This window comes from Lithobates pipiens, unplaced genomic scaffold (assembly GCF_037356315.1).
Source record: "Lithobates pipiens isolate NorthernLeopardFrog02 unplaced genomic scaffold, aLitPip1_a1.2 Scaffold_3, whole genome shotgun sequence".
NCBI lineage: Eukaryota > Metazoa > Chordata > Amphibia > Anura > Ranidae > Lithobates > Lithobates pipiens.
In genome coordinates, this window is record NW_027507790.1 from 249,306,439 (window position 1) to 249,322,241 (window position 15,803).

The window sequence follows — 15,803 nt, forward strand, 5'->3', positions numbered from 1 at the left end:
TGTTAACCCACAGGGTTACATTTACATTATCCTCTCGGTTGATTCAAGTAATGTCCCCCTGTGTCTGTGCTTTATTAAAAAAAAATATGCAGCTGTATACCTGTATATAGATCGGCACTCACGTGACCTGCTGGCTTTCTCCTCTCTCAGCCTGACAGATGCAGCATGCGGGGCTGAGGATCCCCCACCGACGTCAGTCAGGAGGGGAGGAGGAGAGGAAGAGAGAGGCCCCACCTGCTGCAGCTGTCACATGAGAGAGGAGAGAGCCGGCGGGTCATGTGAGCGCCGATCTGCGCTCTGTAAACAGGTATAGTGCTGCATTTTTTTTTATAAAGCAGAGTCACAGGGGGACATTACATGAATCAACAGAGGATAATGTAAATTTAACCATAATTTGAGCAGCAGGTGGGGAGGGGGCAGGCACAGACATGGAGCCGACAGGCAGGGAGGGGAATGGGGAGAGGACCGAGGACAGCATGGAGGAGACAGCAGATGACGGAGGCACGTAAACTGTCCATGTTGTCAGGGTTCAGTAGCCATGATATAACGTGGTTCATTTACAAAGGGGAGGGCAGAAACTGGCAGCATCAGCCAGGTATTTCAGGTGATAGAATGAGCCAAATTACATAGCACAAGTACACTGTGCAGGGAGGAGTTACGTACACACGCTACTGCGCATGCGCGACTGGAGTTCACCCATTTTACACAAGGGAAACTGATCAGCCCTGGATATGATGAATACATATTGCTTTTTTATGCCGTTTTCATACAAGTGCACTATGATTTTATTAAATGTGAAACTTCTACAGTGTGGAGTGGAGTTTCATGTTTTTCATGCACTACGGATATTGAGTTTTACGGAGCGCTTCTGGAAGTTGCTTCCTGGCTTGTTTGGGAGTTCTCTATTGTATAGCATTTGTGGCCACCCCAGAGGATGCACAGGATGCACAGGCTCCTATCGAGTGGATCGGAGATCTAACTGAGCGCTGTCTGACCCCCGAGCAAAGGTGGTTGCTGGCTATCTGGTAAGCCTTCAACTGTCTTTTGTATGGAGGGTGACACGCTGGTGACTCTTCTGTTTCATAATCACTACACGGATCCTTTATCCCTAACAGATCTTTGTATTTTTTTATGGGACTTCTTTCTATGGACTTTAGTAGTATTTTTTCCATTTAAATATATTGATTTATGCACTTTATAGCACTTTTACACTTTAATTTATGTAATTGCACATTTAGCCCTGCACTTTGTTTATTTAAGCACCGTGGATCTACCCACTTTCATCCTTTCTAAACTACTGCAATATTGGTTATCTAGAAGGATATACATGCCTCCTGCATGTATACTTATCTGTCAAATGTCTCCCCTCTGTCTGCTATAAGACCCGAAAAATTGCAGATTTTGTGGGTGGGTCTGTTTTCCAGGGCTCAGTGGGTGGAGTCATGATGTCAGTAGACTCCCCGTCCACCTCTACACTCTCTTTGTGAACATGCATTTTCTCCTGTGTATTTCTTACACTGAACTTCTCTATGATCACCAACATCCAGTCAAAACCGAGAAAAGTCCCCACATGACTTTGAATCATGCTGAGGTGTGGAACAGCCAATCCTTGCAGAGCAGGAATGAAAAAAAATAATGCATGTCTCTTGGGCTAGTGCAGGATATATGTAAATCACCTGTCACTCACAGCAAGGGGGAGGATTTGACAAAGTTTTTCTCTGTTTGTCAAGATTTATCTCACTGAACAATAAAAGAGGATTGCTCAGAGCTGGATTAACTCTTTGTGACAAGACTGGGCTTAAATGATAGGAAATCTTATACTCTACATTATGCCATGTTTTTTTTTTTTCCGGGTTTACATGCACTTTAACTTGGCCTGGCAGTGTACCTTATTACATGGAAGACTGAGCCTGAACAATTTTTAACCATAACGCACAGTTGGTTCACAGGTACACTGTGGTATACTACAACACAGCCTGCCTAAAACCCTGTAAACACGGGCAGAACGTCAGGATACATTTGCGGTAAAAAAATAAAAAAAAAATAAAATAAAAACAGCCGACATTCTGCCCTTGTGTATGCCGGTCTGTCCACTAGAAGCCGGCAGTTTGGCTGGCTTATGTCGGACGTGCATGCTGGAAAACGCGCATCCGACCGACTCCGGCTGAGAGCACTGAACTAGCCTTGCTTGGTAAGTACAGCGGCTCCGATCGAAGCTGACAGTTTTTTTTTTCGTGCAACCCGCTGGACTGCAGGAAAAAAAAAAAAAAAAAACTGTAGTGTGTTCCCGGCTTTAGTGTGATGGGGTGCTAATACAACGAATGGCACCACAACCCACTGAATTTTTTTTTGCGTATTTTGCCTGTCATGTCATAGTAATTCTTTACTTCAGCAGCCTCGATGATGGAGCTGGTTGTGTGCAGCGGACAGAAGCACAGAGTGGAGCTGTCTGCAGGGAGTGATGGAAACACTGACAAATGTCACGTTTTATGTCTTGATGTTCCATCTTGTAGAGTTGCCCGCAATGCGATCAGAAAGTCTTCTTACTGCTGGATGAGAGACTTTCTCTTTATAACCTGACAGTCAGAAGACTCCCAGCAGAAATCACCACCATGTCTTCTCTTCCACTGGAGACTTTAAACATTAAAGGCAATCCAGAGAAGAAATGAAGTCAGGTCTGAAACATGGAACGAGGCGATTAACCGCTTCAGCCCCGGAAGATTTAACCCTATTCCTGACCAGAGCACTTTTTTGCGATTCGGCAATGCGTCGCTTTAACTGACAATTGCGCGGTCGTGCGACGTTGCACCCGGACAAAATCAATGTCCTTTTTTTCCTGCAAATAGAGCTTTCTTTTGGTGGTATTTGATCACCCCTGCGGTTTTTATTTTTTGCGCTATAAACAAAAAAAAAAAAGAGCGAAAATTTTGAAAAAAAAGCTTTCTTTTTTACTTTTTGCTATAATAAATATCCCCTAAAAATATACAAAAGAAAAAAATCAGTTTAGGCTGATATGTTTTATTCTACATATTCTTGATAAAAAAAATTTAAAAAAATAATCGCATATAATTTGCACAAAAGTTATAGCGTCTACAAAATAGGGAATAGTTTTATGTCATTTTTATTATTCATTTTATGTTTTATTAGTAATGGCGGAGATCTGTGATTTTTATTGTGACTGCAACATTATGGCGGACACTTTTGACACTATTTTGGGACCATTGTTATTTATACAGCAATCAGTGCCATAAAAATGCACCGATTACTGTGTAAATGACACTGGCAGGGAAGATGTTGAACACTAGGGGGCGATGAAGGGGTTAAGTGTTTCCTAGGGAGTTATTCTAACTGGGGGGGGGGGGTGGACTTTTACTGACATGACAGCGATCACTGCTCTCGATGACAGGGAGCAGTGATCTCTGTCCTGTTACTAGGCAGAACGGGGAAACGCCTTGTTTACATAGGCATCTCCCCATTCTGCAGTTCCGTAACACGATCGCCTGGACACCGGGGGACATTGAGTCCGTGGGTCCCACAGGCACAGTCACGCTATACATGGTGGGTGCATCCAATAGCCCCGCCAATTAAATGGGAGGTACAGGTACGCCCATTTGCCCACCGCTGCCATTGTGCGGACGTATATCAGCATGCATCGGTCGGAAAGTGGGTAAGGCAGTACTCCAGAACCGAAATAAAAATGCATCAAAGTACAGGGCATGCTAACAAGATAAATCGGCTGTCACTTTGACAAAATAAGCAATAAATAAAGGGTAACAGGTATAAAAGGGCAGGCATAAGACGTGTTAAACCAGCTATTATTTTCCAGTTTGAAATGTAAGCAGGTCCAAGCTGCGCTACTTCCTCCAACCTGAAGGTGGCACCTTTTCTTCAGTTTGGCAGGAGTAAAACCTGGAAGCTCATTGGTTTCTATGTAGAAGTGAGCCTGATTTTGCACTTTCCAGCTTTAGTAAATAAACCCCCATTGTCTACAATGCATGTGCAGCCCTGAGTGAATTCCCAGCACACTACGGCTATGCCAGAAGCCTGACCCCAGTGTGCATGCATCAGTCTCTGCTGGCCAATCAAGAGGCTCAAAACCCTTTAGCCAGGAGTAGCCTTGGGAGAAGATGATAGCAGATGGTGAGGAATGCAACTGTCGCATCGCTGGAAGGTAGAGGAATTTTCTGGAGTTTAGTTCTGCTTTATTATTATTATTTAAGGTACTTATATAGCGCCATTAATTTACGCAGTGCTTTACATATACATTGTACATTCATATCAGTCCCTACCCTCAAGGAGCTGACAATCTAAGGTCCCTAACTCACATTCATATACTAGGGCCAATTTAGACAGAAGCCAATTAAGCCTACCAGCATGTCTTTGGAGTGTGGGAGGAAACCGGAGTACCCGGAGGAAACCCACACAGGGACAGGGAGAACATGCAAACTCCAGGCAGGTAGTGTCGTGGTTGGGATTTGAACCAGCGACCCTTTTATCTGCTAAGGCAAGAGTGCTAACCACTACACCACTGTGCCATCCAAAACCGTAGTAAACCTCTGGCTTTTTTTTTTTTTTTAAACCTGCAAGGCAATATCATAATGTGCAAGTATGCATTGCATACTAGCACATTATGTGAAATTTACCTTAGAACAAAGCCCTCCAGCCGTGCGCTGTCAAAGCTGAAGGCGCTTCCATCTTCCCTCGGGCCTTCCTTCCGAGTTTGCGGACTCCGGCTGTGTGAGTGGCCAGAACCACGATGACGTAATTCCCGTGTATGAATGAATGAAATACTTATATAGCGCACAATGCGAACTGAATCGCCTCTAGGCGCTGTGGCGAGCTTTGATCATCTGCTAAAAGAGGAAGGTCTTGAGTTTTTTCCTAAAAGCCAGGTGATTTTCTTCCAGGCGGATGTTGATTGGTAGAGCATTCCATAGCCGAGGCCCTTGGACAGCGAATCTCCGATCACCCTTGGATTTATACCGGGCTTTGGGCACGAGGAGGAGGTTTTTGTTGGCTGATCGAAGACTGTGGTTTGGTGTGTAATGATTTATTTTCTCCATTAGGTATTGCGGAGCTTCTCTATGCACGCATTTGTGGGTGAGGCAAAGGGTCTTGAACGTGATCCGATTTTTTACAGTTAGCCAATGTAAGCTCCTCAGTGAAGGAGAAATGGATTCCCAGGGTTTTTTTCCTGTTATCAGCCTTGCCGCCGTGTTTTGGATCAGTTGTAATCGCGCAAGTTGATATTGTGGTAATCCTATGTAAAGCGAATTTGCGTAGTCCAGTCGTGAATTAATGATTGTTCCAACTACCACTGCTTTGTCATTCTTTGGGATAAAAGAGATGAGTCTGCGAAGCATGCGCAGCAGATGGTGAGATCGACTGACTACAGATCCTATTTGCGCATCCATTGACATTTGTGCGTCTAAAATAACCCAGAGACTCTTCGCTTTGGTCTTTGGGGAGATAGTCTGCCCAAAGACGATTGGTGGAGACCAGGAGGTTTTGGTTGCGGGCTTATGATTTGGGTGTAAGATAAGAAGCTCTGTCTTTGATTGGTTCAGCTGGAGGGAGTTGGTGGTCATCCAGTCCTCTATTGATTTGAGGCAGTTTTCAAGTTGTTGTTGGTGATCTTTTTTTCCATTGATCCGGAAATAAAGTTGCGTGTCGTCAGCGTAAGAGTGGAAGCAGAGATCTGAGCATCTGATGATTTGAAGGAGTGGGCGAATGTAAATGTTGAAGAGAACGGGTGACAACGGAGAGCCTTGAGGGACTCCGCAGGTGACTGCCCGAGTTTCGGAGAGGAATTTTCCTAGTTTCACTGTCTGTGACCGATTTCCTAGGAAGGACGCGAACCATTGGAGATCTATGTCTTGGACTCCGGCTACTTCTGTGAGGCGGACGAGTAGAGTATTGTGATCTACTGTATCAAACGCTGCACTTAGGCCTAGCAGTACGAGGAGACACGGCTCACCGTCATCTGCTGCTTCGAGGGCGTCATCCCAAATCTTGAGGAGAGCTGTTTCTGTTCTGTTCCATGATCTTAGAAATGATGTTGAGGCTTGTAATCGGCCTACGGTTGTTTGGATCCGTGTATGCGCGTGGGAGCCGCCGTTTACAGCACAGGACTCTGAAGGAACGCCACGGATATGCCGTTCCTTCAAAGTGCAAGCGCTAGTGACGTCACCGGCTGCATCTACAGTAAATAGCTCCTAAACAGTGCACGTTTAGGAAATATTTACAGTACCTATAGGTAAGCCTAATTATAGGCTTAGCTATAGAGAAAAATCATGCGTGGTAGTTTACTACCACTTTAAGTATAGTATGGCTTGACCAATGCCTGGACTCAAAGTGGTCTGGCCATATTTATAGATCTCGCATAAGATATTAGCATCAGCGGGTACTGCAGCATGAAGCCAACGCATAAAGTGCAGACAGTTGTCACACTGCAAATGAATGTCTGGAAATTCTTAGCTTCGCCACTATCTGGTCGCATAAATATAGTAGAAAACACCAGTAGTAATCCCAAGAGGTGGTGAGTGGTCGGTGCAGTGGCTTGTAGTGTCCTCCTAGCACCTGAGCAAACATGTAGATGAAGGAAAGCCGGCGCCTTGATCTTCCTCAATGAAGGAGTTTATTAATCCAGGCGTGGTACAAAATAATATCGTTTTTTTTGATTAAGGCTAAACGCTGAAACGCATAAACCCTGTATTAATTTGTACCACACCTGGATTAATAAACTCCTTCATTGAGGAAGATCGAGCTGACGGCTTTCTTTCATCTACTATCTGGTAGCATGCCTGCTCGTTCCCCCCCCCCCCCGCACTTCCATTCATTCTATTGGTCCCCCACTAGGACAGGCTGCTTTATTAGTCAAAAGGAATGTGTGGGAAACAGGAGAGGGGTGCGAGTTAAAACAGTGTATTCAAGCTGTCAAAATCTCTATAAGTGTATGTACAACAAAAAATTTTACGTTTGGATATATGTTTTTTGCTGCCGGTGACCCACCAGGGAGATATCCTTTCACTTCTGGTTCCAAAGAGAAGTAGGAGGAAAGTTAGAGAATATCCAGTACAGTTGCTCCCATGAGATTTCCCGGTTCCGGGGAAAACTCTAGCATTTTGGATTTCCTATCACTTTTTGCACCTGAGCCAATGGCCACCAGGACTAGGAGTGAGGGTGACTCTCCCCAGAGCTAGCAAAGAAAATCTGACGGAGGTTTTATTCACACCTTAAATACAAAGAACTTACCTGCTCATCAATCTTCCTCTGCAGCTGAACCACCTTGTTCTCCATGCCCACGCTCAGCTTCTTAAAGTGCTCGGCCGTCCTGGCCTCAATCTTCAGCTTTTTAAGCTCCCGCCGTGCCATCATGCGGCGGTAATAACACTGTATGACAATGGCGGCGCAGCGGAACTTGACGAACTGTTTGCGGACCATCCACCCTCGTAGGTTCTTCTGAATAATTGTAGCCTTGTGCTGTTGCAGGAGCTGAAAACAACAAATGGAAGTCAGATATATACTAAAAAATATTCCAAAAGTGATTCTAATATAGTCACACATTCCAACGGAGAATCCATCCACCATTATACAAAAGGAAGGGCTCGTTCCCAGCAGCAGGACACATGATCACCTGGCCCTACCATCCACAAAGTTCGACACCCGTCCACCACATCCCGAAGCATTAAACTGTATGAACCCCCCTACCACTATCTTTGACCAACCAGCGGGCTGAGTGATAAAAACCAAGAATGATTCCCCCAAACTTTACCATTAGATTGATGGTCATACATTTACTTTTTCTAGCTTAAAAACAAATAGCTTAGAAGTGGTTGTCTTCTATGCCACCAAGTGGTTGTCTTCTATGCCACCAAGTGGTTGTCTTCTATGCCACCAAGTGGTTGTCTTCTATGCCACCAGCATTTCTTCAATGGCAAAATACGGTCCAAAAATCTCTTGAAAGAAAAAAATTTGCATGCCAACTTTTGAGGCTGTGTACAAAATGTTTATAAATGATGATCCCCCTGGCTTGCTGTTTATCTTGTTTTATAATATTATTATTTATGTTACTATTCATTTTCATGAGTTCTTTATTCTTTTACTGCTGTTTTTTTGTGTACTGGCATATGGAGCTGAACTGGTATACTTTGGTATTCATCTTACATTCATTGGTGAAATATGCCTATGGAACGTACTATTTTGTTTCTTTTTATTTTCTTCTTTACTGTTGTTTTGTATATTAAAACACTAAAAACAAAACAAAAAAACAATAAAAACCAATTGACAAAAAATAAATTAAAAAAATCAAACATTTCCGTTCATGAGAAGTCAATCATTAGATTGACTTCTGTTGAGCAGGAAAAGCCACAGATGGATCAGAATTTGGCGGGGGCCCTGCTGAACCGGCCAAATTTCGGTCCATCTATGGCCAACTTTATTCATACGCCACGCACACGTGACCGGACTTTCCGGCAGACTAGGTCTGACGGTCTTCCCGATGGACTTTTGGCTGAGTTCCGACTGACTTTCCGAACGAATGGACTTGGCCACACACAAACGGACTAAGTCGGTTCGAAAGTCTGTTCGTTTTGAACGTGATGACGTAAATGGGACTAAAAACAAGGAAGTTCAATAGCCAGTAGCCAATAGCTGTCCTTGCGTCATATTTGGTCCATCGGGCCAGCACACAGACGAACGTTTTTTCAGATTTTTAGTCTGTCGGAATTGAGTTTGTCGGATAGATTTGAAACATGTTCTATTTCTAGGTTCGTCTGATTTTTTTCCTAAAAAACGATCGGACTAGCCCACACATGATCGGATTATCCGACAGACTAATCCCTTCGGACCTAGACTGCCAGAAAGTCCGGTCGTGTGTACGCGGCATTAGAAGCACCTAAATATCCTAGGGGAGTGAAAGAAAAAAAAAATGAAAAATATCTAAAAGTAACTTCAAACTCATAGCTCAGTGGTATAGAAACCCAGTAGGTGGGACAGTTGGGCTTCTCCAAAGTGTTGGAGATGTGAACTGGCACCTGGTACCCATTTGGTGGGAGTACCATCTGACTGAACATTTTTAGAAGCAGATTACCAACCTCACAGTGAAAATTACTACTGTGGCCCTTCCAAAGGACCCTTGGGTCCCGCTATGCCACAATACAATAATGTCTCCTCTCACATATAAGATATCATTGATCCTAGATACCACCAACAGCCTTATCCTCAAGTATTGGAAAACTTCCAGACCAAAGTCAATAGATGGATGGATATTATGAGTATTTGAAGGAAAATATTATCCTCAAAAAGAATACAACCACACTAAACAGATCTGGAAATGTACATGGCACAAGAATATGTACACATGTAGTCCCCTCTCTAGGTGACAGACTGCAGAATGAACTGAGCTCTCACCCAGAGTGCCAGTATCTCACCTACTGCCCGATAAATCACTTCCAGCGAGCTCCTAATGTCACATCCAGTTGTTGTACAGCCATGCCCTGACGAGTTTCGTCCTTCCGACTTCGTCAAGTGGATCTCCCTTGATAAAGTCGGGCTCACCAGAATTGAACTCCCAGTTTTTGTGTATTCTGCACTCTCTCTTACCGCTAGGTTTTTTTTTTTAAGAGCTAAACGGGTGTGCCCATTTTATTTAAGCTTCGAGTAGTTATGGTTGATAATAAAGACTGCGAAGGTTTGACTGTATTATGCTATTGGAGCTTTTCCCTTTCCATATTCCATCTGGGGGAGGCTTTTATATGTAGGAAAGTTGGAACATTGGATGGTCTGCATATTTTGATACATAGAGTGCAGTGTGCCGATATGTAATAGGAGAGGTTATGTGTATTTGGTGAGTTTCACTGTGTTGGGAGAGGTAGAGCGTTGAAGTATACCGTGTCAAACGCGGCAAGATCTGTGAAGTTGGTTTTTCACTTTATTGGACTTCTAAGGACTTATTTTAATTTCATTTACTTCAGCAACTGATGGATTCACTTATCAGAATTTATTTGAACTTTTATACACCTTAAGGGCCGGTTGACACAGCAGGCGAGGCGAGGCGACTCCGACTTGCCTCGCCGCGACCTGCCGCGACCTCAGCGGCAACTTGCAGATGACTTCTGTATAGAAGTCAATGCAAGTCGCCCCGAGGTCGCCCAAAAGTAGTACAGGAACCTTTTTTCTGAGTCGGAGCAACTCGAGTCGCTCCTCTCAGAACGGTTCCATTGTACAGAACGGGGGCGACTTGCGAGAGCGAGGCGAGGCGAGTCGTGTCGCCTCGCCCGCTGTGTGAACCGGCTCTTAAGCACTTGGTGGATTCATTTATTAGTATTTTTATTGTATGTTTATATTTAATGGTTATTTCTTTGCAGTGTATTTTTATGTACTATACCCGTCTTCACAGCGATACAAATTTCTTTAAAATATTTTTTTAAATTAGGTTGTAATAATAGTTAAATGATAATATTAAATTGTTATATGCTAATGTGAAGATCTTTATATAACAGGTTTAGCTCCTAGAAGTTGCTTTGCAGAAATATGTTAGAGGAACAATGTCTTTGGAATGTGTTGTGCAATCCGTAGAAAAACAATTAAGACTCCTACCCTGTTTCCCCAAAAATAAGACCTAGAGTGATTGTCGGTGATGGCTGCAATATAAGCCCTACCCCCCAAATAAGCCCTATCCCGTTTCCCCAAAAATAAGCCGTACAAGGACTTTAGGGCCAATTTGGGGGGGGGGGGGGGGCTTATATTGCAGCCATCACCGACAATCACGCTAGGTCTTATTTTGGGGGAAACAGGGTAATATGGTACAGTGAGGTACACTATAATGGCAAAAGTATTGGGACACCTGCTTTTACACATACACACAAACTTTAATGGCATCCCAGTCTTATGCCGCGTACACACAATCGGAAATCCGGCCAGAAAAAGACTGATGAGAGCTTTTCATCGGAAAATGCGACCGTGTGTATCCTTCATCGGAATTTAGCTGTCAGAATTCCCGCCATCCAAAAATTGATAGCATGTTCTCAATTTTCCCGACGGAAGAACTGTCGGAAATTCCGATCGTATGTATGCAATTCCAACACGCCAAAAATCACGCATGCTCAGATTCAACTACGAGACGGAAGCTACTGGCTATTGAACTTCCTTTTTCTAGTCCCGTCGTACGTGTTGTACGTCACAGCGTTCTAAACTATCGGAATTTGGTGTGACCGTGTGTAGGCAAGACAGCTTGAGCCGAATTCCATCGGGGAAAATCATCAGAGCTTTTTCCGACGAGAAATCCGATCGTATGTACGCAGCATTAGTCCGTAGGGTTCAATATTGAGTTGGCCCACCCTTTGCAGCTATAACAGCTTCAACTCTTCTGGGAAGGCCGTCCACAAGGTTTAGGAGTGTGTCTATGGGAATGTTTGACCATTCTTCCATAAGCACATTTGTGAGGTCAGGCACTGATGTTGGATGAGAAGGCCTGGCTCGCAGTCTCCGCTCTAAATTCATCCCAAAAGTGTTCCATCAGGTTGAGGTCAGGACTCTGTGCAGGCCAGTCGAGTTCTTCCACCCAAACTTGTTTTGTACACTGGTCTAAATCATTTGGTGGAGGGGGGATTCTGGTGTGGGGTTGTTTTACAGGGGTTGGGCTTGGCCCCTTAGTTCCAGTGAAGGAAACTCTTAAGGCATCAGCATACCAAGACGTTGTGGACAATTTCATGCTCCCAACTTTGTGGGAACAGTTTGGGGATGGCCCCTTCCTGTTACAACATGACTGCCCACCAGTGCACAAAGCAAGGTCCATAAAGACATGGATGAGCGAGCTTGGGGTGGAGGAACTTGACTAGAGTCCTGAACTCAAACTGATAGAACACCTTTGGGATAAATTAGAGCGGCCTTCTCGTCCAACATCAGTGCCTGACCTCACAAATGCGCTTCTGGAAGAATGGCAAAACATTCCCATAGACACACTCCTAAACCTTGTGGACAGCCTTCCCAGAAGAGTTGAAGCTGTTATAGCTGCAAATGGTGGGCCAACTCAATATTGAACCCTACGGACTAAGACTGGGATGCCATTAAAGTTCATGTGCGGGTAAAGGCAGGTGTCACAATACTTTTGGCAATCTAGTGTATTTCATAGTATGGGTCAAGATGATAATGTGTTCCAAAATAACAGAAAATTATTTCTCTTGCAATTGTTATGTGTGTTACTTGTGCAAACTCTGAGGCTTCCCTCCAACCACTGTGCATATTATTTTATATACTGTGATTTTGTACTTGCAAACTATGCTGCAGAAATCTCCCTCCACTGAGTCTGGCTGCATCCATTTTTACTGTGGGCAGCTGAAGCTGCTGCCTGTTCACTTCCGGGATTTAAACAGACACACAGAGGCACACCTCCAGCTCTGCAGCTCTCATTGGCCCTCTTATGACCCACCCCCCTCCCTTCCTGGCAAACTCTCTCTCTCTCTCTAGAGCGCTGGGTATGATGTCATAATCCTAGGCTTTTTACCAGACAAGAAACAGGAAGTGGGCTGTATACGGTATTTACGGGCAGACATAAAAAAAAATTACTATCCAAAGTTAAAAAAGGGCAGAAGATTTAATAGATTTAAAGTTTTAAAAAAATGACTGAAAGTCCGCTTTAAGTAAATGTGTTAAAATATAAAATGTTAATATTTTGGGAGGTCCTACGTGTCAACTGTCAAGCTTGTGACACTACTAGGGTTTGGCACATTTTATATTCGACCATCTTGACGCGTTTCAATCTTTCTAATCTTTACTTTGTAGCTCTCTTTTAAATAACATTTTTAAAACTGTTCACTATGAGCAGAAGTTGTTGTTTTCCTCCTCAGTTTAACCGACCGCCCTGGTACGCACCTCGCGATAAGCTCTCCGGTCCACCATGCCCCGGGCGTAGGACTGGATGGTGATGGCCGCCCTGCGCATTGTCTGGTACATCCGGTAGATGCGAATCATTCGGAATTGCTTCTGGAAGCAAATGGCTGCTTTCGTTTTTCGAAGACGCTCAGCCAGTCTGAGGGAATAAAACAAGTTTACTTGTGGAAAAAAACAGTGACAAAGAAAAACAAAACTCCCCTCCCCCTCCACACAAGTGCAATTAATGGAACAGTCCAGAAAAAAAGCCAACATTTCAATTATAACGTCTTTTGCGCAATAGGGGTCGATTTAATAAAACTGGAAATGGCAGAATCTGGGCCAGCTGTGCATGGTAGCCAATCAGCTTCTAACTTCAGCTTGTTCAATTAACCCCTTCAGCCCTGGAAGATTTTACCCCCTTCCTGACCAGAGCACTTTTTGCGATTTGGCACTGCGTCGCTTTAACTGGTAATTGCGTGGTCGTGCGACGCTGTACCCAAACTAAATTTGCATCCCCTTTTCCCCCCACAAATAGCTTTCTTTTGGTGGTATTTGATCACCTCTGCGGTTTTTATTTTTCGCGCTATAAACAAAAAAACTGCGACAATTTTGAAAACAAAAAAATATATTTTTTTACTTTTTGCTATAATAAATATCCTCAAAATTTTTTTTAACCGTTTCCCGACCGCCTCACGCCCGATATACATCAGAAGGGCACGTACAGGCAGATTAATGTACCTGTACGTTGCCCTTTAGGAGGCGGCTTGCGGACGCGCGCCTGCCGGGAGCTCCATGACCGTGATCGCGGGTCCTCCATGTCTGCGGGGATACCCGCGATCGCCTCATGGTGAGGAAACACGGGGAAATTCTAATGTAAACAAGCATCTCCCTGTTCTGCCTGATGACACTGTCACCTTTCAGCTTTCCCTGTAATCGGGTGCGGTGATCAGTGACGTGTCACACACAGCCACCCCCCCCCCCCGTTAAAATCACTCCCTAGGACACACTTAACCCCTACAATGCCACCTAGATTACATTTTTACAGTAATCAATGCAATTTTCTAGCATTGATCGCAGTATTAATGCCAATGGTCCCAAAAATGTGTCAAAATTGTCCAATGTGTCCGCCATAATGTCGCAATCACAATAAAAAAAATCGCTGATTGCCGCCATTACTAGTAAAAAATAAAAAAAATGTAAAAAAAGATCAATAACATTGCCATAAAACTATCCCTTTTTTGTAGACGCTACAACTTTTGCAGCAAACCAATCAATAAAAGCTTATTGCGTTTTTTTTTTTTACCAAAAATATATGTAGAAGAATACACATCGGCCTAAACTGCGGAAAAAGATGTTTTTTTATATATTTTTTGGGGAGATTTATTGTAGCAAAAACTAAAAAATAATGCTATTTTTTCAAAATTGTCGTTTTTTCTTTGTTTATACCGCAAAAATTAAAAACCGCAGAGGTGATCATATACCACCAAAAGAAAGAAAAAGTATCATCAAAAAGAAAATTTGTGGGGAAAAAAAAGGACGTCAATTTTGTTTGGGAGCCACGTCGCCCGACCGCGCAATTGTCAGTTAAAGCGACGCAGTGCCGAATCGTAAAAAGTGCTCTGGTCAGGAAGGGGGTAAATTCTTCCGGGGCTGAAGTGGTTAAACAAATTTCTTCATCAGTTTAGGCCAATATATATTCTTCTACATATTCTTGGTAAAAAAAAAAAATGCAATAAGCGTATATTGATTGGTTTGCGCAAAAGTTATAGCGTCTGAAAACTATGGGAAAGATTTATGGCATTTTAATTTAATGTTTTTTTTTTTTTTTGTTACTAGTAATGACGCCGATCTGCGATTTTTATGGGGATCGTCACATTGCGGCAGAAAGATCGGACACTTTTGACACATTTTTGGGACCAATGACATTCATACAGCGATCAGTGCAATAAAAATGCACTGATTACTGTGTAAGTGTCACTGGTAAGGAAGGGATTAACACTAGGGGGCAATCAAGGGGTTAAATGTGTGTTCCCTCAGCGCGTTCTAACTGTATGGGGATAGGACTGACTAGGGGAGGAGACATATTGTTGTTCCTACTTAGTTAGAACACACGATTTGTCTCCTCTCCCCTGACAGCACAGGGATTCGTGTGTTTACACACACAAATTACCTGTGCTTCCTAGCGCTCGTGCATGCAATCGCGCATTGCCGGCGGTGATTGCACCCGCCGGCCACACACATCAGGTCCCTCGCTGTGCAGTGGGCCCTCTGGTGGCTCTTAAAGGGCCGACGTACCCATAGGGGGATTTTGCGCACCCATGCCACTCTGCCAACGTATATCGGCATGAGCCAGTCGGCAAGTGGTTAAGCTTTGACACAAAAGCCTGGAAGCTGATTGGTTTCTATGCAGAGCTGCACCAGATTTTCTGCTCTCTCGTTTTAGTAAATCAGCACCTGTGTCTTTGCATAGAGAATGCCATCAGAAATATCACTTTGATTGGCTCACTGCTTTTCCTAGATGTCTGCACAGAGCTTGGAGAACAATTAAAAGCATTTCATGCAATAGAACTTCTATTATTGGTGGTATAAATTCTAAAGTGACTGTTCCTTTTTTTTATATTACACCACTGCTTGCCGTGGGGGTGATAATGAAGACAAATGCAAACACTTATTCTAGAAGTCTGATCATACTGGGCACCACATCCCATATATAGACTAGTATACAATTGGCTAAGATTAGGGACTTTTTAGACACTTACATACAAAACATTATAAAAATACAGATGTATTAATACAATTTCATTAAAAACATCATATAAAATCAGCAGCTGATCAACCACAAGGGTATATACAGTATCTCACAAAAGTACACCACTCACATTTTTGGAAATATTTTATTCTATCTTTTCATGAGACAACACTGAAGAAAT

General features: G+C 43.4%; 1 protein-coding gene across 2 annotated transcripts in view; it reads right to left on the reverse strand.

Annotated features, from left to right (window-relative positions):
• The window catches only part of MYO5B (myosin VB), a 382,616-nt gene that overhangs the window by 79,640 nt on the left and 287,173 nt on the right, over positions 1-15,803 (reverse strand). For both annotated transcript variants that reach the window (XM_077463013.1, XM_077463012.1), the window contains exons 20-21: positions 12,874-13,030; positions 7,255-7,494 (exon numbers count right to left, since the gene is read on the reverse strand). In XM_077463013.1, coding sequence (XP_077319139.1) covers positions 7,255-7,494; positions 12,874-13,030 — 397 coding nt within the window. The remainder of the gene's footprint in view (positions 1-7,254; positions 7,495-12,873; positions 13,031-15,803) is intronic.